Source organism: Tinamus guttatus, unplaced genomic scaffold, assembly GCF_059628265.1.
Source record: "Tinamus guttatus ecotype Peru unplaced genomic scaffold, ASM5962826v1 Tinamus_guttatus_pri_ptg000060l, whole genome shotgun sequence".
In the NCBI taxonomy this organism is placed as follows: Eukaryota; Metazoa; Chordata; class Aves; order Tinamiformes; family Tinamidae; genus Tinamus; species Tinamus guttatus.
In genome coordinates, this window is record NW_028288594.1 from 7178669 (window position 1) to 7206244 (window position 27576).

The window sequence follows — 27576 nt, forward strand, 5'->3', positions numbered from 1 at the left end:
TTTCACAAAAGATGCACTATTTATAGAGATAGTTCACAATTCTGTTGGCATAAATAAGGATACTGAATCCAATGGAGTTGATCCTGCATATCTTCGAGCTTTTTACTTTTTTCAGTTGAATCATCCAATATTGTAGCTTAGCTTCTCTTGAACTGCCCATTAGCAGAATGTTATGATTATGTTAGCTATTCTCAGAGCTTATTTAATCATGTTACACAAACACAGTCCAGCCTATGAAGTGTTTATCTTGATTAGGTATTGTGTATTCACTTAAAATTATGAAACACTGTTTTAGAACAGAAATAAAAACAAGGGCATCAAAAAAGATTTCAAGGTGGTAAATATTTACACTGAAGACCTTTGGCTAAATTCCTATTTGCAGGAATATTCAAGAACAATTTGTTCATGTCTCAGGAACATTTTTGCAAACACAAAAAATCTCAGTGTTACTGTCCAGTGCAACATAAAAAAAGATTATGAAAATTATCAAAGTGAAGTTGAAATTAAATTCCAGTAGGATAGGAAAAAAATAGCTGTAATTTATCATTTTCCTTCAACTAAAATATACTAGCCAAGGAAGCACTGTTTTAAGAAAGATTACCTGCAATTGGGCTGTCTGCTGAATCATATTTCATATGGTCAACTGCCTTCCTCTGTATAACCACAGTTGTGTACTACATATTGATAGCTCCTATCGCTGTATTATGGTTATGTTTACCCATTAGCTTTTGCTTTTGTGCCACAACTCAATGACTACAATATTGTAATGGGTCTAATGGCCTGTTTCACTTTGTTCATTTACCTATTAATTTTAGCAATGGCATATTTCATGGAACATAAATTTCATCCTTTGAAAACATGACAACCTGTAGTACAATATGGTCAGGCAGATTCTGAAGCTTTGTATAGAAGTAAAATGAATTGCCCAGGGTGGTATTTCGGAAGGAACATTCCTCCCTCTGGAAGCATTGCTTGCAGATAAGGTGATTACTCCAGCAGCAATAGGATGGAAATACCCACTCAATAAAATTCTGCTTCTATTAAGCAGGTACTTCTAGTGTTCTGCACATTGACTGGAGTCCCTCGCCTGTTTCCCAGAGACAGTAAACAAAACGCAACACTGATTAGTTCTGCCTGAATCTAGAATGTAAGTGTCCACTGGGAAGGAAGGGACCTAGAAAGCAGACACAGGCTTGGATATATCAGCTCTTGGAAATAAGACTTGGAAATAGGCCCCTTAAAAATGCTCAGTGCTTGGAGGACTCTCCTCAGTTCATCTACCTACAACGGCAAAACAGACTGCCTAAACTAACTTTTCATAACCAGCAAGGAAGCCAAAGGCAATTGAAACAGGAGATACTACTGCAGGAGGAGACAACTTGCCCAAGGATCCAACCATTGCTGTAACCTTAGCATTCAACGATGAGGATGGCTCTATGGGGAACAATCTTTAAACTCCTTCGGGTCACCTAAATAGTTTCATCTGGAAAAAAAGAGAGCAATTCTGCTTGAAGGCACTGAGGCGATGGCAGGTAAGAAAAGCTAGAGTACATAAAGCCTCTAACTCAGTGAGGACAAGAGCAACGGAAAGAAGCCCATGTCCTGTGCGAAGACCAAGAACCACCCATCTAACACAAGCTGTCAGTTAACCTTCACTTTTTTGTAGCCTATTTCTGCACACCCAAAGACACTTGTTTTCTTAAGACAACTTTATGCTGTACCCATATCAATAGATAATTTTATGGATCATCCTGGCCATTTGAACCTGCAGCTAGCAGTTTCTGTTTAAGACAACCCTACCATGTAAGCGGTGGTTACGTTTTCTTCAGAACTACTTCTCAGATCTCTCTCCATTTTTGAAAACGTCTAATCATTGGCTTGAATTCATCAGTAAAACAAGCCTGTCAGGCCTGAATTAGGTTCAGTAGTAGAAAACTGAGAAAAAGCACAGTCAGGAACCATTATCATCTTCCCTTTTCTATCAACAAGTGCCACTGCCAATATTTTGGTTTCATTAAATGACACAACCTGGGCAAAAAGAAGAAATGAAAATGGCTGCTGTTTGCAGACTAAGATACTGGGAGCACTTTTCATGCACTACTAATGTTAATATGCTGGAATCACTAGATGCTGTAAATTAGACATGCCATTTTAAACTTTTTAGGCAAACCAAAGATGGAGAAAGGAGAACATGGAATAAGGATTCTGGATAAAGAAACAGGCAGTATATAAATCAAGAAACAATTTTTAAAAAAGTCTAGCACACCTACAGTACTAGGAAGCATGCACAGACCTATCAAAGCCTGACTGGTACTGACAGAGTTAAATTTAGTATTAAAATTTTGTTAATATTTTTGTTTCCATGTTGAGGAGATAGACATTTATATATCTGATACAGTGAGAAAATGTGTACATCTGCATCTTGTTTTAGCCCAAATTAAGATTTCCTCCTAGGATTAGGATCTTGGGAAACAAACAGGCCAATACGTCAACTCTAATCTAACTCTAGTGGGCTTCAGATATGAATCTCAAGCTGGTTATCTACAGAAACAGATATAGGGTACCATGATGTATGCATGTTCCAGCATGCTTGTGTTCATTCTTTCAGAGTATCCTATGACCACAGCACAATTTCAAGTACATTTGACAGAAATTTGATCCTGAAAGTAACCTCCACAGTAGAAAAGCTCCAAAGCAGGACCCAAGAGGATGAAAGGTTTGCAGTGCACATTCAGTCGTTACCAGATACCAGAGAATCTGCATAGGAGCTCATCTCTGAAGCACAAAACAATTGGGGGAAAAAAGAGCTGAATTTATTCGTCACTGAATGATGCTTTAGTAAAAATAAGCCAAGAAGCCATGTTCTAAACCATCAAAAAAGAAAGCAGCACAGAATAAACAGCTTGGCTGCTTGGCTAGACAGGATGCAGCTCACAAGGTAGAAGTATGAGAATGTTTGATCAGTTCCAACAGAATTGGGTATCTAAAGTGAATTGGAAGTATTGCCTTCAGCTGCTTATCTCTCTGCTTGGAAGAACCTGGACATATCTAGATTATTCCTACTCTACAACTGTAGGTCTGACCCTACCAACTATAAAAGGGGTCCTCTCCAAAAATACGGGTACTCTTTCATAATTTCATGGACATCCTCCTTGCCCTTTATAAAGGACAACAGGGGAAGTAGTAGTGATGGTCTCTAGCTAGCAGGACTAAAAGCAGCAATATCGCCAATGGTGGGATTAGTTCCAGCACTGAATGAACATCTATGGGGACCCTGGGAAAACTCCCCCCATGCCAGAACACAGAGAAGCCCAGGCTGCTGCATCAGGCTATGTTCAGGCTTACTCCTAGATCCAAGCCAACATGGCTGAGGTATTTCTGAATGCACTGTACATATTCTCAGAGGAGCATATCTTCTCTCAAAACATCTACATCCAGGACACACAGGGCCATGTACAAGTTAAAAAAGGAAGAAAAAAAAGGCCAAAATGAACGTAACTCTGAAGTACACTGGATTTTTATGAAATCAGTAACAACAGCCCCATTTCTCTCTTTGTTAAAAGGAGGAGTCCTTTAGAGCACTGCCAGATTAACTGGCTAAACTTTGAAGGAAAGGAGTAAGCAGGAAGCAGGAAGGAAAGAGAACAGATCTGAGGGAATAAGGGAAAAGTCCCAGACCTCCCAGTTTACTCCCAGGACTTCCGAGTTCTGCTCCTGGTGGCACAGAAAGGCAGCTCAGGATACTGCTTTGAGACCGGGACAGCTCAAGCTACTCCTGTCCCATTAACTTGGATCCCTCGTGCCAGGGGGTTTGGAGCAAGTTCAAGCTCAGAAGCTTTTTCCTTTCTGCTCTGTCTTCCTAGCCTAACAGATGTTAGAAAAGCCTCTCCAAGGAGAAGGTTTAAAAGGCTGGTTTTCATTCAGGTCACCACAACTTTTTAGCTACTTGTAAAGTTTCAGTTCAGTCTCCTGGTCACTTGGGGTCATGGAGAGAAATTTCTCTGGTGATTTTAGATGCTTCTGGGTGGGGGGACAGAGGGAGTAGACAAAGAATTTTTTCCCCTTAAATATCTAGAGATATTTTCTCCAAGCATATTTGATTACTCACAAGCCTGTTTCACAAAAGAAAGAGGCATTCAGAAGACTCATGTTTATGATCCCCTTTGTGTTAGATGGTTACATATGTAAAACACTGAAGTAAAAAACATAGGGAAGGTTTTTTTCCAATGCTGTTTGAAAATATAGCCTACAGATGGATCCTCATTGCTTTATTTCCCCCGTCCCTGCCTTCAAACTTTCAAAAAGGGAAAATAAATTTCTGATAGACCATCTTCACATCTGGGGTAAAATTCCTGGACTTCTGGAAACTGAACACCTGCACAACACTGAGATGACAACCCTAAATGCTTTCCCATACTCAAAGAAAGTGTAGATAGAAATGCAAATTACCATTACCACACACAGCATCACAGTAGATGAGGACAGCTAAGATCACTTGTGCTGCTGTGATCTATATCTTCCATACTCCAGAATGGGAAAATGTCACTTCACACACCGGGCCAAATTTGAAGGGAAAATTGGTTTAATGTCAGTAAGACAGTTGGGCTCTAATGGAGCCCATGAACTTCAAAGTAGGACAGCTGAATGAAGCAGACAAATGGGAGCATGATGAGAACACACTCCCCGCTGAGGCTCTAATGAGAGAGAAGGCACAATTTTTTGCTCAGGCAACAGTACTGCTCTCTCAAATGGTGGACAGGTCACTGTCATAACTAATGGCCATTACTATAAGGAGCAATGAATCAGCTGCTTGTTTCTAAATGCAATTATTTATTCATTGCCAGCAGTATGCTGAGCACTACAAATTAAAAATAATAATAATAAAAAAAAACTACTCATGATTAGGGAATGTTAGCTGGGATACACTAAAAAACAAGTATTGGTTTCCTTCTCATTTTGTGTATGAATAGTTATAGGACTGGATCTCTCAGGTCTGAGGTGTCATTAGGACATATTTGGTTCTGGCATACTTGGGCATTTCATACAACTGCCCAATTCCAAGCTCTTATTTTGACAGCATAATTCCCTGAATAAAACATTTCTTCATTACTGTGCTATAAGGACTTTAGTTGATTTCACAGGTTGAGTGAAAGGTACCACCAACTTTATTCCACTTCAGAGGTTCTTCAGGAAGAAAAGTCCCAACGTAAGGGATTACAGAGGTTAAGCAAACATACGTCTTCCAGTGCCAGTGCACAGCATTAATCTCCTTACTGCAATGCCAACAACAGCTCACAGTGACTCTAAGTATGCCTTCAACAAGCCACATTGCTTTCAGAGAGTGGAGAAGAAATTTTACACAGACCAGGGAATACATGTATCCACTCCACTTCCATCTGACTGACAAATCTCTATGTTACATTATTATAGTGAACTCCATTTAAAACTCTTTAAAAATAGCACAGATTATCTAAAATGGTGCTTGAAAAAAGCAGTTCAAAGATAAAATGTCACTGAATTGTCATGAAGAAACTGTCTTAGCCAAGAATTAAGCCTAAACTGCAGCCTAAATTCAGAAAAATCAGGCAACATACTGCCAGGTAACACAACATCATCTCCTCCAGCCTGGTAATGGAGGTGCAAAACACCCATGTAGTGAGTCACTGGCAAGGTCAAATCCCTGTGTCTGGAGTCTCCAGGCTGGAGAAAGAGCACAGCTCAGCTCTGCACTGAGAAAGGGTCGGAGAGGAAGAGGAGGTCCCCGTATGCAAGTCCTACGGTACACAGGTCCTCAAGGGGACATGGAAGAAGTTCAGGGAAGAGGTGTGTAGTTTAGCACGGGCATTTGAAATCAAAACTCAAAGTGACATGGTGCAGGAATTCTACTGGAAAATGAAAAACATAAGGAATAACAAAGGAAAATAAAAACAGGGATTCTTATTTCTTTGATTTTGCTCTTGGACTGCTCTTTTCTCAGTCCCTGCCTACATGAATGTACTGTGAGCTTGACAGACTGTCAGCTGAGGAATGTAAAGCAAGCTATCCTGCTGATACGGCTGTCACTGTGTTAAGTCCTCAATGAGCACGCCACTGTGAAGCTATTGCTACTGGAAACCTGAGCAAATTCAGCCAGGGCTGAAGTCTTGTTCAGTTAATATGCGTTTTTATATCTTCAAACATCTTGTCTGTTAACAGTGTAATTAAACGCACATGTGCACACATGTACTTACCCTTGTACACATATTCTTCTCCTGTGTATTACCTGAGATGTTCCAAAAAGAACAGAAATTAGATTCCCCGAGACCTGAATGCAATTTCAATTTCCCAAAACGCAGAAGGTGCATTTAGAGGTTCCAAGTTTTCTTCTCACCCTACTATTCGCCTACAAGCTCCTGCTTGTCCTCATCAGATGAACTGTTCCTCAGTCTTCAAAGGAGGAGGCAGTAGTCTTCAGTCATGCTAGAAAGCATGGATGACTTTGCTAATAAATGCCAATGTCATAGTTGCTCTCATTACGTGAGCATCTCTCCAATAGAGATGGGGAAATTACAACAGATATCCAATTACTGATCTTAAGTTTCTTTTGCATAGATTTATGAAAAAACAGCTTGACATCTATTCTGATGTTTGCAAACTCCTTGAAATCTAGGGGCTGGCAAGGATGTACGTAAAAAAACGCAGTTCAGGTCAATTTAATTTTACTTTTCAAAGACACATTTGCAGTTAAGCCATAGCGTGACAGTGAGAACTGATAAGGCTGTGCCAGGCAGCAGGAGGTGGAGATGAGTAAGTTCCTTTGCCAACTGCCAGATTGCATGTCTGACACGTTACACATGTAAATCCATACAACTCAATGAGGAGAGAATGCAGCATACCCACCAGAGACAGGCTTACATATTAAGGGCAAGAGGGAGTAGAAAGAGTAGAAAGATAAATTCCTCGATATACACTGGAACTTCCCCCTGTCCCCACCCAAGCCGGGGGCCTCCTTTGGTTTCTCCCTGTAACAGACTAGAGAGCTATGCTGTCCCTGTTCCTAGGCACACGATTCCCTGCCAAATCAGAGCTGTAAAAGCAGATGTTGCTATGTAACAGCATGCAGCTTTTCTGGAGAGCTAAGTTGCAAAAGGCAGAGAAAGAAAAATCTCTTTATTGCTTCACTGTGAAACAAGATAGTGTTTAGATCCTGAAGGCAAGGATTTGGCCATTTGGTGATATCAGCTGAGATCTCTTAATCATATGTTCCATCTCCTCAGAAAAAAGAAGAGAACCTCAAACTGGAGGAAGCTCTGAACAGGATTAGATCTCTTGCAAGAAATAGAATTTTTATAGATCTGCAAGATCAGATAATGTTTCTGAGAAATGTTTTTCCATCGTTTGGTATATGCTACCATTGTCTCGGCCCAAAGATATAGACGAATTGTGATATCTGGCAGCATGGACTAGGTGATGTAATATTTCCTGCTAACTTATGAATGCAACCTAGTCATCAACTAATACATGTGCATTTTTATGCTGACTTGTGAACAAAGATCTCAGAAGTCATTCATAACCATAATTAAACATTATGATACCCTTCCAACACAGAAAGCAGTCTTTTAGGCATTCAAAAGCCTAGGACAATCAAGAAACAAAACCCATCAGTCTTCATTCTTGGTCTGTTGCTCTGACCCCAAATTCACACTCCCTCCAGTTGCGTCTGTGTGTACACAACATAGATGACAGCCTTCTGCAGGGAGCCCTTCAAAATGTGCTAGAGTTATTCGTGCTTGTAGGCTTCAAGATAGAGTGTTCAGCACCACTGTTCCTCTCTATCTTTTATAATGCACAAGCAGTTCACCTCATTTAAACAGTTTACATAAGAGTTTGGTGGGAAGGTGGTGAAGCCTTTCTGTTACTTAAAAATGCTTATCACTCAGCTAAGAACAACTTGCCCCCTAAACCTTTTAAGAGCTGAAATGAGTGTGTTCCATGTCTTGACAACCTTAGGCTACCAAGTGAGTTCAGGATGACCAATTTCAAAGTAATTGAAAAAACATAACAAAACATATAAGGGACAAACAGAGAGAAAGGAAAAAATAAGACAGTGTCGGTCACATGCACATCACTGGGCTGTAATTTTTTCTGATTTACCAGCTGGAGTATTAAAGATTTATGAATTACGCAGTTCTTGTCTGTCCAACTGTTAAGATGAGTAGTAACCTGTTAAGATGAGGGTACCCGGCCATGTGGGACAGGGAACTGGGCTGCAAAGCCTCACAGGCCCCTCCAAGGACCAGCATCACTGCTTTGATCCTGAGAGGCTGGAGAAGCTACTGCCCCTTGGTCACTTCCTTAGCAAGTCTGCCACTTGGTAGGTGGCTTTAGCCCTGAACCTGCATGGTTACAGTACATTCTCAATTCAGAAAAGATTCTTATTATTAGGAGTAGTATTGCTAATATAAAAGATCTGCTCCTTAACAAATGCCTCATGATTTATTCAGGTACTATATGTATCTTCATGCTCATTGATAATGTACCTTTACATGTGTGTTTGACCAAATAACTTACAAAATTGCAGCAGCCAGCAAACAATGAAAGTAAAAGAAATACTTCCCCTCTTTATGAGGGGTTAATCGTGTGCTTTGTTTTCTGCTTTGGGTCTACACTATATACTGATGCTAATGTTTATTTCTTTAAAAAACAATTAAAAATACAAACAGTTCATGGCTAGTACGCTCTGCTTTTAACATAAAATAACCCACACATGTTTTATAAGTAGTACTTTCTGATATTAAAAAAGACTATTTTTAATTTTTTAATAATTAAAATGTGTCTTAATATTATTTTTTAAAGTAAAGTGTCTATAAGGCATCTTATTACTAGATCCATAAAAATTCAGTGTTAGAGTAATCTTGCTGAAACCAATCAAGTTTTGAGTACATTTCACTGGAGGTTTATTTTTAACACAACAGAAACTACCATTACATTATATCATGGAAAAAAAAATACACCTTCTATCGGGAGGAGAAAATTAGCTTTGGCCAAGCACCTGTACTACCAAGCAGTTAAACACAATATCTATGACCATAGACTCAGAAGATGCTACACCCTTCCTGTTCAGAAATGTCATGAAGGTCTGAAGTCATCTGTGTGCTTTCTATTCTTAGTAACAGTTAAGAACCACAGATGAATAAAAACTTCCATCTAACATCAGCTATATCAAGCTTTTGAGGTTTTCACAGGGTACTTTCCATTGTAAAAGCTTTTAGACACTTTGTAGGTATGAACTTGCACAGTGGAAACTCCACCACAGAGCATGCTCCGTCTCATGTCAAGAGACAATTAAAGCACAGCAATGACTAAGGAAGTAAAAGCCTTTTTACTCTGTCTTGTCCTGCTACTTTAGCATAGTTTGGGACTGTGGCACTTACTTGGAGTGTTGAGGAGACGGGACTTTTTGCAGTGGTAAGCTGCCTCCTGCTCGCAGTACTCTGCATTGCTTATCATGGCTTCAAGCTGCTCCATGCTGCTGTTGTAGTTAAAGGACATAGTATATGGTTTCTCTGGACCAGCTCCACGGACTCGGGTTAGTTCTGTGTTGTTGTGCTGCACTGCAGTCCAGATCTTATCTTCTGTAAAAGCAAAAAAGATTGAACAGGAAGTTAACAACAAAAAAACTTTCAAATTCAGGAAACAAACAAACAAATATCTAAAGCTTTGCTACTCTGCACTCTGGCCACTCTGCAATGAAGAACTGTTGCACATCAGTTTAATCCACATAGCTGTTTCTCCCTGAACCAACCAAAGCAAACACTGCAAAGCTAGAGATAAACTATAAGCTTTCTCAGAAGCATGGGGGATGTTTAACACTCTCTGTTGCATCATCAGGAACAAATTAGTCGCATTTCAACTGGCTTTGGACGAAGAGAAATGACTTAATAATATGGCTTAGGTTGATGATGCTCATCTTTTGCAAATCTATCTTGGCCTTAGAGAACGGCACACGCTGTTATAGTGACAAATGGTAACGATGGGCTGCAGTTGATGAGCTCAACCAACTTACTACAAACAGACTTCTTGGCAAAGAAATTGAGAATATGCTCTCATTGCTCAGTTAGAAATCATACCACCCATTTTACTCAGCACTAACATTTTTCTATGTAGAAGCCAAGTAGTATCCTATTTGGATGATAGTGCAGAACAACATATGATTCAGTATCTGCAGTTAACCACAATTTTTGACATTCTTCCATGCTGGGGGACCCCATTTGCATTGCTGGGAAATGCAATGAAGGGAGAGTGATGGATTTCTCAGGCCTCAGGAAACAGATCTTGGCACAAGTGCAATCCACGCTTTCCTGAAACTACCCAGTCCGTGATCAGTCCATCACGAAACAGTAAGAACACCACCACAATTACAAGCAATTAGGCAAACAGGTAGCCTGTTCCCTGTCTGGTTCTGGGGCAGGAGGCAAGATAACAAGGACAGAGTGGCCAATCAGCAGCTGACCCAGGGTAAAGACCAAACTCTATAGAGCATTCACAGGACGAGGCCTACACATGCTTCATGATGCTGAGAGAGACGTCCAGCAAATTTTATCTTTATCAGAAAATGAACCTGCTTGTCCAGGGAAGATATGACATACTGACAAGCAAATTTTAATAACTTGAGATTAAGTCTTCAGTCTCACTTGCAGAAACCTATGGATAGCAATGGAGAAAGTAGCAAGATCCGGATGAGGAAGATTTCTTTTTTTGTTATTCATGCTTTAGCAGGAAAACTCTCAGCAATGCCATATTGGATCTTTTCTAAACTGATCTTAACACTATGCACTTAAGTATCTGGATCCAGGTTTACAGCCATATTATCTGGCCTGAGTTCTTACACAGCACTAGCTTTACAGTTACTACCCAACACACAAGCATGACAAGCCAAACATCTTTGTGGAAGTCAACTTATTTTTGTTAAGCTACAAATACCATAATTTAGATAGAATTGTGGTAAGTGTATTAAAAACCTAATGGACTATCTTTGCAGAGACATTCAAATAATTTAATGGATTTTCCTTAAAGAGACTTTAAGATGATAGCGAAATAACAACCATCAGAGATAATTTTCAGCCTCAGTTTGCATTAGAGCAGGGTTTGGGAACCAATGCTGCTCACTACAGCTCTCAGGTGACTAGGGGAGAAATAACTGAGAGCTGAACAGCAGTGCATCTTTGAACCATTCCAAGAGAGGTCCAAAACCACGTCTGCTTATGCCTACAGATCAGAAATCAAGCCAAAAATAATCTCAACCTTCCTTCATTCCAAAACCCTCACCAATTAGGCCAACTCTTATGCTTTATTCATGTCCCATATCCTCCATCTCATATCTTCCCAGCAGTATAAAAAAAAAAACACCACAACATGTTTTCAGCAGACTGAAGAGTCTTCTGTTCTAACCCTTATTTGTTTGGACAGCTTCTACACAAGCTCATAGTATTTGCACAAATTCACTTGTGCAATTTTTAACTAAGGCACCTCCCAGAATAGAGCTGTCCACCTCAAAACGAGGGCAAAGAATTATCCTCCTACAGCTCAAACAGTGTTTACTCTGAAGCCTACTGACAATACTGGGAGGTTGCATTTCAAGAGTACTCCTGGATCTACAACAGCAACCATGCAGCTGCAGTCTGGACATGCACACAGACCCGCCTGGTTAAAAGGCTCCAAAGAGCTGTGTGCAGCTTAGCTCCCTGACTTGCACACACAAAAGTGCTGGCACACCTCTGTAAAGATTTTGCTTACGTTTTTGAAAATAGGACTGCCAACATTGTACTTATTTTTTGTAAAATGTTTCTAAAGTGAAATATTTTTGCTTTTGTTTTTACTGTATTTTTAGAGAGGAATATTCTGTAACCATAGGTGCAAAACAAATTGAGTGTCAGTAGCTCCTAGTCATTCTGATGCCTGGAAGCTCCTAAACTGGGTAGATAAGGCTCTATTTCCTTTATTTCAACAAAAAGGTTATCATTATTCTTTTATGTTTGTCCATGTTATATGTTTTTTCCCCTGTTTACTCAACTTAATGAGCTCTCTTTGCACTTGTGAATTTACAATGAGAATGAAAAAGCTGTTCTCTAGACAAAGGTCACTGTTTATTTTTACCTTCTATTATTCCACCTTATTATTTTATTATTTTATCAGCTTGGTAAAATTTCAAACCACACACAGGCTGAAAGTCAAAACCCAGTGGGAGAGGGTAGCTACAACTTCTACTGTATAACCTAGAACACTTTAAACGCAGCCTTGAGAAGCAGATTTCCTAAACGCTTGTTAAATGGTTTCATAATTCAAAGGTGACAATGCTTTAATTTCAGGGCAATGCTACAGCTTTATGACTTTGCAGTTTTATTTAATGGCCCAATTTACTAGGATATTATGCTGCCTGTATTTGGTCCTAGGAGATGTTTTTACAGCATGGGACTGCAATGCATTCAGCACATTTCAGACTCTGTTTAGCCTCACCCATAGTTGTATCATCTTGCTGGAAGTCTCCAAGTTGCTTTTGACAGCACACAAATTAAATTGTGGGAAATTAGAGCAGCTGGAAAACTGGCTTTCAATGAGTTCTGTATTGTCTAATTCTCATTTTTATTCTTCAACTTGAAATATCTCTGTGGTGCACATTTCAGCCATGCAAACTGCATCACTCCTTCGTGATTTAGGAGGTTTGTCACAAAACAAGATTATTCAGACTGATTAAATTGCCAACAAGCCAAACATACGGTAAACACTACATGAGAGAGAGAAAAATTGCTCTGAGAGCTCATACAATGCATTTGTTGCATGGTGCTCTACACTGAATGCCAAACACCGTCCTGAAAGCTGTACCTGTAGCTACAGGAGCAGAAGGACACAAAAGAGAAGCTCCAGTCCTTTAGTATCGTACTAAGCTGCAGTGGCTGTTCAACCTAGCTGCTCATATAGTCCTCAAAGTGGATGAAAAAACAACTTCTTAGAAGCAAGCAGCTTTAATTCACTAATGCCAAGTAGGTGTTTTCTGCACCTGTATCTACCTACCCATTTTTTTTTCCTACCTCTCATTTGCTTCTCTGCTGGCTGACCCAACACTGTGGTGCTTTTGCAGCTTTCTTTGTGCTCATCGGCCTCCTCCCAGTTTCTGATTCATCTGTCAATACTTCCAGCGAGCGTCTCCACGCTGCGGTGCATTTCCATGGAAACACTGCTGCGTGGGCTCCTGTCCCCCGCTGAGCCCTGTGTGCGCTCCCCACAACACGCTCATGCCTTCAGGAAATTGTTTCCCAGGATTGTGCAGACAGTACAATCAAGCACAAGTGTCACATGAAGACACTGGCCCTACCATAACGCAGGCAATACTGACAGGGACCTGGGATGGAGGAAAGAGCCATGCTCCTGGCTTCCCTCCATGTTCCAGACATGAAGGTTCCTCACCATCAGCTCCAGGGTTAGGGCATCCTCATCAGCAATATGTCCTCTGGTTGCTCCAAGGTCTTTATTGTGACCAGCATCCTTGAACACTGTGCTGAAGACCAGGAGTGGCAAATCATCACACTTGCCAGTCTCCTGCTTGGTATCATCTATTCTTGCATGTCCTGTGATGCAGGATATCTACAAGTGCGCGAAATTACTCCTCTCCAAAAAGTGGAGGAGCTGCCACTGAACTATTTCCTAGTGCAAAACAGGTACTTCTCCTTTGCAATCACTCCGCATGCTGGTCTCAGTAGTTCATTTCTCTTACATGCAGGCTTCTTTCTCTAAGGTGAGATGGGGTAGCCTCAACGCCTGTATCTTCTGCCCTTTACAATGCCTTCCAGCAGCTCATACCCCTATATGAGATTAGCAGAGAAGAAATGGAGCCCACAGGACCTTACTGTCCTACTGGAGGTGGCAGGAGACCAGGCAGGATGGCTGAAGGTTTCTGACACAGAGGCAGGTGTGTTCACTGGTGCTAAGGCAACTGCATCCCACCCTGGTAACTGAGGCAGCTGAAGTGATTTTGAGAGCCGCAGCTTTGCACTCACTGCTGAGCGCCACAATTGTGGCAGTAGCAGCAGTAACCCTTGATCAGAGGTAAAGGGTAGAAGAAAATATCTGTTACACTTTTCTGACACTCTCGCAATGCTCCTCAGAAGCACAGGATTTCACCAGACCAAGCTTTCTGAAAGCAGCACTGCAGCTGGTGATAGCTCAGTGCCTTTGACATAATACAAACATTAAGTGGTGCTTTCCATTTTATAAAGTTCTGAAATATTTAATGAAAATTCAAAACAAAACACATAAATTGTCAGAACTAGAGCATGCCAGGAGAGCTACAGTGTTTGAAGGGATAAATTGCAAATATTTATGGCATGCTTTTAATCTAAGCAGTACTAAATAATTACCAAAGGATTCCCATTCATTGTTTTTCTCCAACGATGAAGTCAATCAAAACTAGACAGCCAGCTGAAAAGTACATTCATAAAAAATAAGGCACTCCAAAACTTTCCTGAAGTAGTTCAAAGTCACAAAATCTAATCTGGTTCGCTCTGAGAACCCAAAGGAGTTTCACCTCATAGGTTCTGGTCCTGCAGGGATGGAGACAGAGGCAATAAAATTCAGGAGTGCAGGATGTGACCTCCTGCTTGGCCTGTCTGCTACTGTTTTAGCCTAACAAATGCAAAACATCCCCTCCCTGTGAGGGTCAGACATGTCCACAGAAAATGTGACAGTGGTTAAATCTCAAGGTGACTTCTAGGTTACTGTAACTGCCACAAAAAATAAAAAGAGATTAGTATTTCTTATGGAAAAATAGATTCGAAAGTGATATAAAAAGATGAATTGAGCTTTCTGGAAAAGAAAAAAATAAGCTTTTTAAAAAAGGTTTTAAAATGGATGCCAGGCAGAGTACCACCACAAGTTTGATGATTATGTAGTGAGCATCAATAGGGATCCCTGCTGTAGATGGGGATTGAAACCTGGCCAGCTCTGCTATGTATCAGACCATCCCTTGCTATTTTCAGCCATGTCAAGCTGAGTTGCTACAATATTTCCCTCAAACAGCTGGCCAAAAATCTTCCTATAAGTAGGGCTATTCAGGCACTTAATGTATTTAGACACTTAAGCTATGCATATAGCTTGCATCCTCCTGAATTCAGCCCTGATTGTTAACATGCTATTGAATATGTACTCTATGGAGCAATAAAAGCCTTGATCATTGTTAGCTGAATGAAGAAAAAAGGCTAAAGGCAATTTGATAAAGAAACTGCAAATATCACTTTGGTTGACAATCTCCTTCTGCTCCTGTTAGAACCCCCTATTATATCTGTGATTTAAGCAGTTTCTGTACACTATTTGGAGACAGAGAAAATAAAAGTTACTTTTCTTTCACCAGAAAAATAAGACAATATTTGCATTTTGACAGGAGACTGCAAAAACAGAGATGATCTACAACAAGGAAAAATATGTTTTGTTTCATTATTATTATTTTTCTTTTTATTATGGCAGTTGCAAAAATAGATTTTGGACCAGTAGCAAGACCTGAAATAAGGACTCATTTTTTCCTGATCTGCACCTGTGGAAGTGAAAACAAAACAAATACATTTGGAGGAATAGATAAATACCTGGCCAAGACAAAACTAAGCATTGATCTTGTCATAGCAACTTCTAAGCATTATTGATTTGACGGCTGTACATTAAAAATGCATCAGTAAAGACGCAGTTAGGCAACAGAATGACTTAGTATATTTTAAGAAAGTTTTTGAGATAGCAGGGCCAAAATTTATGCCAGGGAGGTGAGGAGAGGTGATTATAAACATTTTCCATTGCAGGGAAGCAAATCAAGTGCATGGATGTAGACTGAGTACAGACCTTGTGCAAGAGAATATCATTATTAGTGTCTAAGTAGTACTCAGGACAGATCAATAGACTTCCAAGGAAGAAAGGAAAAAAAAAAAAAAAAAAAAGGGAAAAAAAAAGAAAGAAACAAGCCTCCCAAGAATATAAGGACTAGCTGACTAGGGTTTCAGATGGTCCATTAGCCATTTTCTGATATTGATCATTACCAGCCTTCTCAGTGGCAAGGGCGGATTAAGTGTTTTAGGCATAAAAAGGTTACCTCTTCCCGAACTGCATTAAAAAAAAAAAAAAAAAAAAAAAAAGAGAGAGCGAGCACTGCCATCCCAAGCACAACCAAAGCTTCATGTAGCTCAGAGGCCAGTCACTGCCTTGGAGTAAGAGCAGGTACATAGGAAAGCAAAGGAGGTCAAAATATTACCTTGGAGCTTTCCTGGAGACATTTTCTAGCTCATTACCTAAACTGCGCGTGGCATCCAAGCCTCTGTGTTTAAAAGTGCTTTCTGAAACTACCAGAAAAAGGTTTTTGTTTGTTTGCTTTTCTAGCCATTTTTTGTCACTCTGTTGATACAATGGCCCTCATAATGGCCTGAGCCAACAAGTTCGAAGTTGAATTATGCACTACATCAAGAAGAATAAAACAAACAACCAAATTCCGCTGCTTGATAATTCAGTTATCCCTTAGCTCATATATTGTGAAAAAGAGTCAATCCCTATTTGTTTTCTCTATGCCACTTAGGATTTCCATGTGTTTCTGCCACAGTCCCCTTCAGCCACCTCTTTAATCTGTTTAGTCTGTTCATGCATAGCATCTATCTGCACTCCCGATCAGTGCTGCTACCTTCCTACAGGCTTTTCTGCTTTTATCCTATGCTATGGATTTATGTATTGCACAATAAGTTTACCTTTTTTCTCTCTCTCTTTCTTCCTTCTCTAATATAACAAGATATAATTTTCTTTTTTACTTCCCTTGAGCACTGGTACTTTCAGAAAACTATGAAGAACTCTCATCTCAAAAAAAAGTTCAGAAGCCATCCTCATATACGTAAAGTTAAAAATTATTTTTTCCCAATATTTGGTAATTTCATCTGCTACTGTAATTGTTCATATGTTGTAAGCATAGTGGTGAGATACATTTACAGAGAGAAAAAACTCTTGTGATTAAGGTACCCCAAACCAAATTTAGATGATACACAGGTATAAGCAACTGCACCTTGAAGCTCCTTGAATAACTATAAAATAGTAATTTCTCTTTGTATCTTAATCCTCCTTCATACAACATGAATAATAGGGATGACTATGACAAATGACTTTCTCCACCTCAAATAAGACATCTACAAAAAGAAGTTTTCTAGGGTAGGAGGTCCTGTCAGTTATTCCTCATCATCACTTTTCCAAAATAACCAAAATAAAATAAATATGTCGACAACAAACTCATTACAGTTAGAATGAGAATCAGGCATATGCCTTTTGGATTTTTGCCAAATAAAACTTATATGAGGAAAGCAGATGCTTTCTGCATCTTGTCAAAAATCCTACTTCTTCAGTAAAGATAAAAAGCAGTGACAATGTTTTGATCACACATATTTATATGATAAATAATAAAAATGAGCACATTCCCCTTAGTGGAGATCAAGGAAGGATATTCAGACAGAAAGGTGAAACTCTATTTCCATTCTTATGTGACTGAACAACAGTAAAGATGACATATCTTATTAAATATTTGTTACACTTGAATAAAAAACATATTTAATAATTAACTGCTGTGCATTTAATTAACATAATGATTGCCCAATTAAGTCAAAATGAAAACTTAATTTGAGATACTTTAAGTACAAGGAGATTAAGAAAAAATATAAATATCTTGAGTTCTTTGTTTTCAGGATTGAATCAGAGGGAATGTGTGGCAAATCAACAAGAATTAGCAATGTAGAAAAGGTAACAATATACTCTTGCATACAGTTTCTATACATTTAGGAAAAAATACTGATATCTCTCAAAAATTAGGGTTTTGTGAAAAATACATTAGCAGTCTCCTTTACATGACATAAATACCATTATGCTTTTAGCAGCAGGAAAAGTTGAATTTCTTTGATTTGCTTCCTATTTAAGATACTGCCTCAGAGCTGAATGCTCACTTCACTTGCTACCAGTACTCTGCCTTTTTCTGCTACTGAAAGGTCCATGATTCTGAGGTTCTCTTAGTAGTATAATGACAAGATGCATTAATAACATTAGAATCACCATATACTGTTAGACCATTACCTGTTATGTTGCAAAAAACGTGGAGTGGTCCAAGCGGTCCACTTCCGTCTGAATCAATGTTGAAAAACCCTGATGTCTTCCCTTGGTGTCGATAAGCTTCACATGACTGTTCGTAGATAGCTTAAAAAGACAGACAGACACTCTCAGAAAGACATATTGCTTTCACATATGGGGAGAGAATAGGCAGACATACATAACAGTACTTGCTTTTTTCCACTGTCATAGCATAAGGTTTTGGTTTACATTAAAAAGCTTACTACAGTAAGAATACATGGTCAGAATTAGGCTTGTGTTTAACTATTGACCTTGAGTATACGCTGGCTTTACAGACCTAGGTATTGACCTTATTTTGGGTTAAAATATGTAAAGAATTAAGCAAATAGATATGAACTTTAAAACATGCCACCATTCAAATAGAGAAATGCTCCATATATACACATACAGAATGATATTTCAAAGACATATCCATATATAAACACATGTATGCCTTATTTACTACCTGTGCATGCCCTTAGGTCTTCCCTCCACAGAAGGCATTTGCCAATTCTCCCTTTCTCTGAAGGATAGTGTTGAACAGGAAGTTATAATCCCTTATCATTGTCTGTTACCCCAAAATAAATGTTGCCCCTAATAAAGAAAAGCTCAAGCTCACAAGTCATCTCCATCCTCGATGACACATTTACACTTTAGACCTATTTATACACTCAACTCTTCCCCTCTGCTTATCAATATTCTTGCATGGAAGGATAATGCTTACGAAAATCCCAAGTGGTTAATAAAATAAGCACAGTATGTTACCAAGAACAAGAACTGGAGAAAAAAAAACTCCACAGGTCAATAGCTTTTCTTGGTTTTGAGTCATGTTGCTAGGCAAAATACCATAACTCTGACTTTAAATGGTGCAAAAAGAAAAAAAACAAAAACCTTCAGAATGACAGTCATGTGGTATCAGTCACATGTACAATCCTGGATCTTGAACAACAGTGATCTTAAATCCCCTTGTAGGATAATTGATTTTTTTTTCCATCTCACCACTTACCTAATTATACTGCTGTGTTTCATATCCATAACAGCTTGTTTATTATTTTCAACTAATTATCAGCAAATACAGTAAAAATCACTGACTTAGCGAATTAAAGCTTGCTTTTTTCTTCCTATGAAATGGAATTATTAGGAAGACACAATAGACATGAAAATGTAAGTAAACAAATCAGCCTATGTCTTGCACTGAGTAAGCTTCAGAGTACTACCAACAGAATCAACTCACTGGAATATATTTTGGCATCAACTTTGGCTGCCTCAAGTCAAATCTATCTTTTTCTTATCCTTTAATTTTAAGAGCATACTTCACCACTATTTGTACATTCACACATCATTATATAGCAACAGAAGGTACTCAGGAGAACTTGCAAATATCCCATTTGTTAGCCACTGCAAATATCTTTCCAAACCCCCTTGATCCTTTAGGGATCACAGCAGTAGATTTAAATTGGATATTGCGCAATATTCAATATTTGTTGAGTTGAAGTTGTAGATGCAACTGCAAGGATCTTAGTGCTTTTCCTCTGGAAAGATCTCAAAGTAATTTGCAGCCTGGCCATGGGTAACCATCTCTTCAGGAGAAACATCCAGCCTCTCCTGTGCAATCCATGCTGCACAAGTCCTGCCAAATCCACCACTAGAACCACTTGCTGAAATATGCTTCTCATATATTCCTTATCTGACTGGATATCTGCTGCAGACAGAACATTTCTTAGTGCTAAACATGCCTAGCTTCCCAGAGTTAAAAATCTGCTGAAGGTACTCAGTACCTGCTGAGATAGTGCTTTAATTAGTATCCCCCTCCTCTAATAAGCAAAATTAAGAAATCCTCTTCCTGAGACTCATTAACCTGACAAAGTGAACTGCAGAGTCTCAATCATCTGTGAATTCCCACTCTGACAGCAGGCCAAGCGTACAAATTAAACACAAATAAAACAAAATCCCCAAACCAGAATCTGTTCTTCCAGTATTCATGATCTGAGGGGCTACAGGGAGTCCCTAAGCTGCCGAAGTGCTGATAAAAGCCAGTGGGATATGGAGGGTCAGAAGTGAGATGGTAACACACGATTAAGTAGGCAATCAAGGAATCAAGGATCAATTCACAAAGTTGTCAAACTGCAGTTCTCTTAGTAAATTTGCTGTCATCATCACAACAGGACACTTTATCTTGTCTCATTAGGGACTATGCCAATTGCCTTTCCTGAATTGTTTGCTGAGCATTTTTGCAGACAAAAAGTAGTGCAAGGGACAGAGCTAAAGCTAAAGTGGTGTTAGTGCACCGAGACAGCTAAAAAATCATTCTTCATAAACTTATTTTCTTTTTCTTATTATTTTTGGGCTTCTTTTCTTTTCAACTGCCACTTTGGCTGTAGCCCAGATATTCTTTCTTCCAATTGATGAGGAAAGATGTGAAGACTTGGTCTTTAATAACATGCATGGACAGTGGCAAACAGATGTTTCATTCATCTTTAGATGGACCCTTTGTCACTGCATCTTCGGAAAAAGAAAAGCTACACAGCTAGGACTAAAATTCAGGTCAGAAGTGCTCAACTGAAAGGATGCACAAGTTTCTGTGAAACTACAGTTACATCTTCAAGAAGAAAGTCCATCCTGAAGTGTTTTCCTTTTGGTCATATCAGAATTCCAGCAGTAAGTATGAGGCAGCATAATGAGAAGAAGTGGAAAAAGGCTATAAACTGCAAGCTTTAGTACATAAAACATTTTAACTATCATGACTTTGGAGACATTTTGCTGGACAATTTACTTTGTAGCTGCACAGTGAAAGCCTCACAAGCCTGTACCCTAAGCATTCAATACCACACATTTTGACTGGATGGACAATAGCTCTTAATTATCTTTTTTGTTACTTTATGCTGTATAAAATGCATCAAGGTTATTTGTTTTTTGGGCACAAAAGACAATTCAGGTACATCATCCCCTCTATGGTCTGCTCAGCCCTTTTGCAGGCTGAGTTTATTGCCTACAGTTCCCCTGTTTCCTGAACAAAAGCTCAGTTACTCCAACAACTTGAGTTTGTCTCTATGCTTAAATGAAAGGCAAAATCTCTTTGTAGTCGTTCTCCACTTCATGCAATTGTAAATGTCATACAAAAGCAAAAACCAGACACATAGTCAGCTGCTCCTGGTAAGACTCTAGAGTCTTAACTTTGAAAATTGCACTCAGATTTATGTGCTATTTTGTGCCAAGCTTCTCCAATGGAGATATGATCATTTGGAGAACAGTAGGAAATCATCAAAGAGTCACCAACCATTTATGCATGTAATAGGGCCTCACTTTCAAACAGCAAGTAAAATTGTAATTATGGAACTATTGACAAATGCTGACATTTTGGTGTTAAACAATGTTTGCCGTAATTATACCTTTTTAATAAAGAGGGAAAGCTATTCATCAGAGTTTCTTCAGAGCAGAACTTGTCAATAATTTGCCAGTATTATTTCTAAATTTAAAAAATGGTGATTTCATAATACCTCTTTTGTGAAACATTTTTAATTGCATTTATACTTCCAGTGCCTCAAGTTTAATTTCAAATTTTAAAATGCTCACCAAAATGGAATCAAAACCTCCAGAAATAAAATTCTTTATAGGCTCATTGAAAGCTTGCTTTCTCATTAAAATGTTTAATTAGTCTTTTTTTTTTTTTTTTTTTTTTCCTAAAGTTGCCACTTGTTTCAAAGAAGTCACATCATTCCTCCATCTTCTAACTATCCCAGGTCTTTTTAGATTTTTTTACTTATATCAGCCACCAAATACAGAGCTTTGAGCATATTTGTAGGTCTTGCACTTTTTGGCTAATGAAACACATGGAGGACCAGCTGGATGCCCTGATGTGAGGAATTGTGCTTGTCAATGAAGCCTCGTATACAGGGCTGGAAGTGGGACAGAGCCACAGATCATCCACTCCAGGCTTTGCTGGGAGCCCCTGGCTCATGGGGGTGTCCTTGTGGGGCAGCAGCTCCGATCTTGTCACTTTTCTATATGGGAATGAGCTGTTTTAACACAGTAATAGCACAAGGTAACTGCAGTATAAGCAAAAAACAAAGCACAGAGTGTCACAGGAGTACAGCTTCACCGATGGGCTAGAGTTGACAGCAGCAGCTATTGCAGGAAACGAAAAAAAGGAACAGCTTGACTCACGCTAGGTACCAGTAGGAGAAACTCAATATCAAAAGTATCTATTTTACTCATAGACGGATTGAATAGCTTTTATGTTTCTCCTCCCTCCAGAATCACTTATAAACAATAATGCTGGACCTTATACCAAGATTTTTACAGCTAAAATAAAACAGTTCTCTCTAAGAAAATTTGTAAAGGCTTCTGCTACCTTTCAGAAGTCATTTAAAGCCCTCCCAGCCTGAGAGCGCCGTTCTGCAATGCAAGGGCTGTTTGTTTCACTAAGAGCTGTGTGTGCTCTTGTCTGTACGCTAGCACGAGCCATGCTGATGGCACTCAGACACACGCAATACCGACAGAGGTCAAAACGATCCATTTCCCGACCCCTTTTAATCCTCTGTGAAATACATATGCCCATGTTACTCCTTCAGGTATCTATCTCAGTCTTACATGTCTTCAATTAAACTGGCTTTTCAGATCAACAACTCAATATTCCACCCAAACAGTCATTTCAAGCTCTATTTTATTCACTGAACATAATGGCCATTTTTTTTCCTTTAGTTTCGCCTCTCTTCTATTCCCAGGTGCTTAAAAAATGGTTTGTCAAGCTTTTGTCAGCATTTATAAAGCAAACATTTTTCCCACAGTCAGACCAACTCTAAATGATCTCTTACATCTCCAGGGAAGATAAACAGATTTGTAGGCTCAGTAATCAAAGCTTTGGTTCTGATTCTGAACATATGCATCCCATATTTTTTAGTTTAAGCCCACACACAAATCTTTCCCACTTATGAGAAAAAAGCATACTAGCTTTTTGTAGTGACATAAAAGCATTAAGAGATTTCAATGCCATTAATAACCCACTTTGACCTTTGCAATGAGCCACATAACTTCATTTTCTGATTCCTGCATCAAGCCCTTATTGCTAGTTCAGGCAGCACACACACGGTAGGATTTCTGCACTCCTAGCAATCAAACCCAACAGGGCTGTAGGACGCTCTCTAACTTGGCTCTGCAACTGAAACTTCAGCCTTGATTCAACAAGCTGTGAGAGCCCGACTGCTTTTAACTATGAGCAATTCCATCACTGCTCAGTCAAACCCTTAAGTATTTGGAACTTCTTAGTCCAACTGTTTTCAATTACAGTCTAAAAGCTAGAAGAGATCTTAGCCCTGCCATAGCTGATATCTTAAGCTATAACAGCACATGATTGAGGACGTATGTATAGGTCTGCAGGACAAGGTCAAACTTCTATTATTTCTAATAAAATATCTTTTTATTCAGCTTTTCTGTTAGGATATTGATATTTATTTCCAATGTTACTTTTGCTGTACCCAGTTCACCCACAGATTCCATGACACCCTTCACTAAACATACACTTATTTTTCTTTCCTTTTTTTTTTTTTTTTTGGAGCTCCCTGGCAGAGGTCATCAGCTCACCTAAGTTTTCTTTAGTAATTAACAGCTTTGCCCCCTGTCCTTTCATGATGCTAATTTATTAAGGCACTCTCTAAGACCACTGCAAATTTATTTTCTACCTCTGATTCTATTTTGGCTAAAAAGAGTGTTCCTTGATCAACGACTTGAACCGCTGCAAACAATAACAAGGCAGCAATAGATTTAAATGCTCTTCTCTGTGCAAATTTGTCATTCACCCATTAAGACTCTTTTATCTCCTCTGTTTAAGATAGTGCTGGGTGTTGGACTTGCTGCAAAGGTTAAAGTAATGCCCAGACTTCAGTTTTACTGGAAGAAACAGCAAGGCAACCACCTCTCTTCCATTCACCAGCAGGTAACCCTTAGAGACAACCAAAAGCAGAAACTCCAAATCACAAGCAATTTGTTTAATGTTTATCAGAGGAATGTCGGTGTCAAATCTTACAGATACCAGCATGATCTTCCTCCAAAAATAAATAATAAAAAGCAAATCTTAAAATTGCCATATTTATTTCCTAATAAACACTTTTTCTAATTACTTTGGATACTGATCACACACATTTCATTACAAATACTTTGAAGCAGCATTCAGAATTTGAGCTGTACTAGTTATAATTATCAAATTGAATCCTGCACTATTATCGGTATGTCTTGATTGGATTCTCATAATACGACAAAAGTAGCTCTGATTTTCAATTACTGTGAGGGAGATAAGGTTTTATGGAGATATAACAGATATAGTACATTGAAGAGAGCTAAAGAATGGTAGTTCTTTATTTCATTGGGATGCACTGACATGGTCTGCTCTCCAGGTGAAAACGTATCACGCGGAGGCATGTTGCTTTCGCACACGCCTACCGGGTACGCTCATGAAAAATCATAAGCTAAACACATCCTGACAGATACCCTCCTGGATTCAACAGATTGCTTATTAATCCTTTGCATCTTAGATGCAAAGAGAAATAATAATCCTGAAAATAATCATTGCTATTTGCACATTCTAAGATGAAAAGCAGATTTAGAGCAGAAAGGCCAATCCTGTTTCTGGATGTGCAGCCACCTCCAGACTGACCTTGGGCAAGTCAATATGCGTAAGTGCTCAAGCCCTCGCGGGCTGCATTAAGCATTCCTACCAAAGCGCCTTGTGCTCTTGGGAAGCACATCGGAGCCGTTGACTTCGCCGTCTCCCTGCTAACCCTCAGCCCGACAGCTTTGCTCCTGCAGACACAGAGTAATGAGCGCTCAATCAAGTATCTTTCTAAATAACAAATAAAACAACATGCGAGGGGAGGTTTCTGCTCGCCTGCTCGCATCAAGAGTGCAGGGATTAGTAGAGGCAATGAACTCTGGGAACAAGTGTCAGGCTCACCCTTATAATACAATTGTCTTGTTAAATGCCAGAAAATGAAATCTGTGCTCTCCAAAACTGGATTTTGACAGCTCTGCTGTTGACAGACTAATGCAGCCTCTGCTGTGATGTGCCGGGATGACAGATGGCTTATTTTCCCTTTTTAAAATATGTATTTACTCATCTGATAAAGAATGTGTTATTTCCACAGATAGCTTTAAAATGACTTTTACCACAATGTCATCTAAACGGCTGTTCAGAAGGGATCCTTCCATCGCATTTGGGGATTACACAATTTCCTATAATTCAGAATAAACCTCCCCCGGCCCCTGGGACGAAAGGTCACGTCAGCCCATGCTCTGCTGCTGATTCCCTGTCTGAAGGAGTCTGAAGACGGCCGTGTGTCAGTCCTTTATCCACAGCAGCCTGTGCCCAAGGCCACTCCTGGGTGACACATGAGTCTTGCTGCTGCAAGACAGCGGTCAGACACACCTAAAATGCTAAAAGCAATGCTGGAGGGAAAGGAGAGATCAGAGAACCAGTACTGAGGTAGTGCCCTACATATTTCGGTCTGCAGTATTGTCCCAAGGCAGAGTAACTTCTACAGTACTTATGGACAACAGGCAAATAGAAGACTATTTTTTTTTTAAAAAAAAAAAAGGAACACTGAAATCCACACAAAATCTACAGATGCAAAAAAATGAAGGAAAGTATTAATAGGATAGTAACTTAATGCAAAATAAATGATGAAAATTTATATGCCAAAAGCATGTTGTGAATAAAAATATGCAGGAACACCAAGTACAGTGCTGAAGGCTAGATATGAATAATAAACATGTGCATTACTTAGTTAAAGAATTCAAAATTGTAAACACACACGGAAAATTCTGTTCTAACAATCTCTGACAGGAAAACTGGCTGTTTGGGTCACATAAATTACATGACCAGATTCACTAATAGAAATCTAGCAAATTTAAACTCTTTGAAGCTCATGAACCCAGTCACTAAATTGTGAACACATCTCCCTACTTTGAAACACAAAACAGCTACCAACTCCATAGCTGGCTTTTTTTCGATGCAACTACGGAACAACTAAAAATGTGGATGAAGTTCTATTAAGCTTTTCAGATAAAAAAATGATACCATGCAGTAAGCATATTAATATATAAAAAAAATCAAATCCTGAAATTACATTTATGTCATGTCAAAATGACTGTATGGATATTTCCTCCAGCAATTACCTAGGCCAATAGACACATGCCTGTACGTGCAAGACTGATCACATACCAAAGCAAATATGAGGCATTAAATTACATTCTGTTAATTATCACTTTACAAAGCTCTGGGACATGCTGACATCCTTTGAACATGAAGAATGAAACCATTTCTTTTTATATTTCACATCATTCTTTGTATCAACATTCACTGCTCTTCAGAAGAAAAAAAATGCACCCAAGATTAAATGCCACCTGAAAACTGTCACATATACAAAAATAATGCAAATACAGGAGGAAAAGATGAGGTTTTCCGAGTCAGTAACATAACTCACAGAAAGAGGAGCTTAGTAACAGTTATCTTGCAACAAAGCTATAACAGTCTGTATCTTGTGGCCATTTTACACTGGTCTATCGCTTTCATCATCAGATGATAATTACAAAGACAATTAACAGCATGAGATAGATATATACAGGTTTTAAACTAAGAATTTATAAATAGAAATATTGTATATATTTGTTACTCTAATTCCTACATATATAATACATAGCATAATTACTACTGTAATACCTACACACTTGTAATCTGGATCTACTTTCAGTTGTTTATTACATGTTTAGGTTAAGACAGTCTTCCTTTATAGACAATAGAAGGCAACAAGCATTTCAAAAGTGTTTCATCAATTTACCATGGATAGTCTGCAGGAGATAGGGTATGACCTTCACTCTCTCTGCTACTTATATATTATATATTGGAAAGAAACCACTATCTTAGATTAGATAGCATCAGACAGAAAAAAAAAAATAGATGAGCGGAATCCCACCCCAGCCTGCCTCCGAAGCTGTTTACCAACATTAGTGTTTCTATCTAGAAAAGAAAAGCAGAAGGCAGAAATACAATATTATCTATTTTCCTAAGGCTCGCAATATGGATGGCATAAAGGATTCTCTCCTATTTGTATCAGACTGTTGCAGTAACTAATGGGCCAGCCTGTAGGTTACTCACTGCACAGTAGGTAATTATCAAAAAAAAAAAAAAAAGACTTCAGCTGAGCTAATCACCTAACAGCCAAGGGAAGCCATGTGAATGCAAGCTATGGGAAGCACATTTAAGAGACCAAAAAGCAGTATTTTACAGGCTTGAAAAAAGAATGCATCTTCAAAGTATTGTCTTAGCTGCAGATCAGCTCAAGTAACAGTGAGCAAATAATACTGCCAAGGGAAAGAATCCATATAATTTCAGAGGATACAGATCACACACCTATACTTGTAAATTGGATATTATTCCCCACTGAG

At 39.0% G+C, this 27576-nt stretch overlaps 1 protein-coding gene across 1 annotated transcript in view; it reads right to left on the minus strand.

Moving 5' to 3' along the window:
* Positions 1 to 27576, minus strand: part of CNTNAP5 (contactin associated protein family member 5) — a 248404-nt gene that overhangs the window by 58591 nt on the left and 162237 nt on the right. Inside the window, exons 12-13 of the mRNA XM_088519572.1 lie at positions 18109 to 18228; positions 9414 to 9614 (exon numbers count right to left, since the gene is read on the minus strand). Coding sequence (XP_088375698.1) covers positions 9414 to 9614; positions 18109 to 18228 — 321 coding nt within the window. The remainder of the gene's footprint in view (positions 1 to 9413; positions 9615 to 18108; positions 18229 to 27576) is intronic.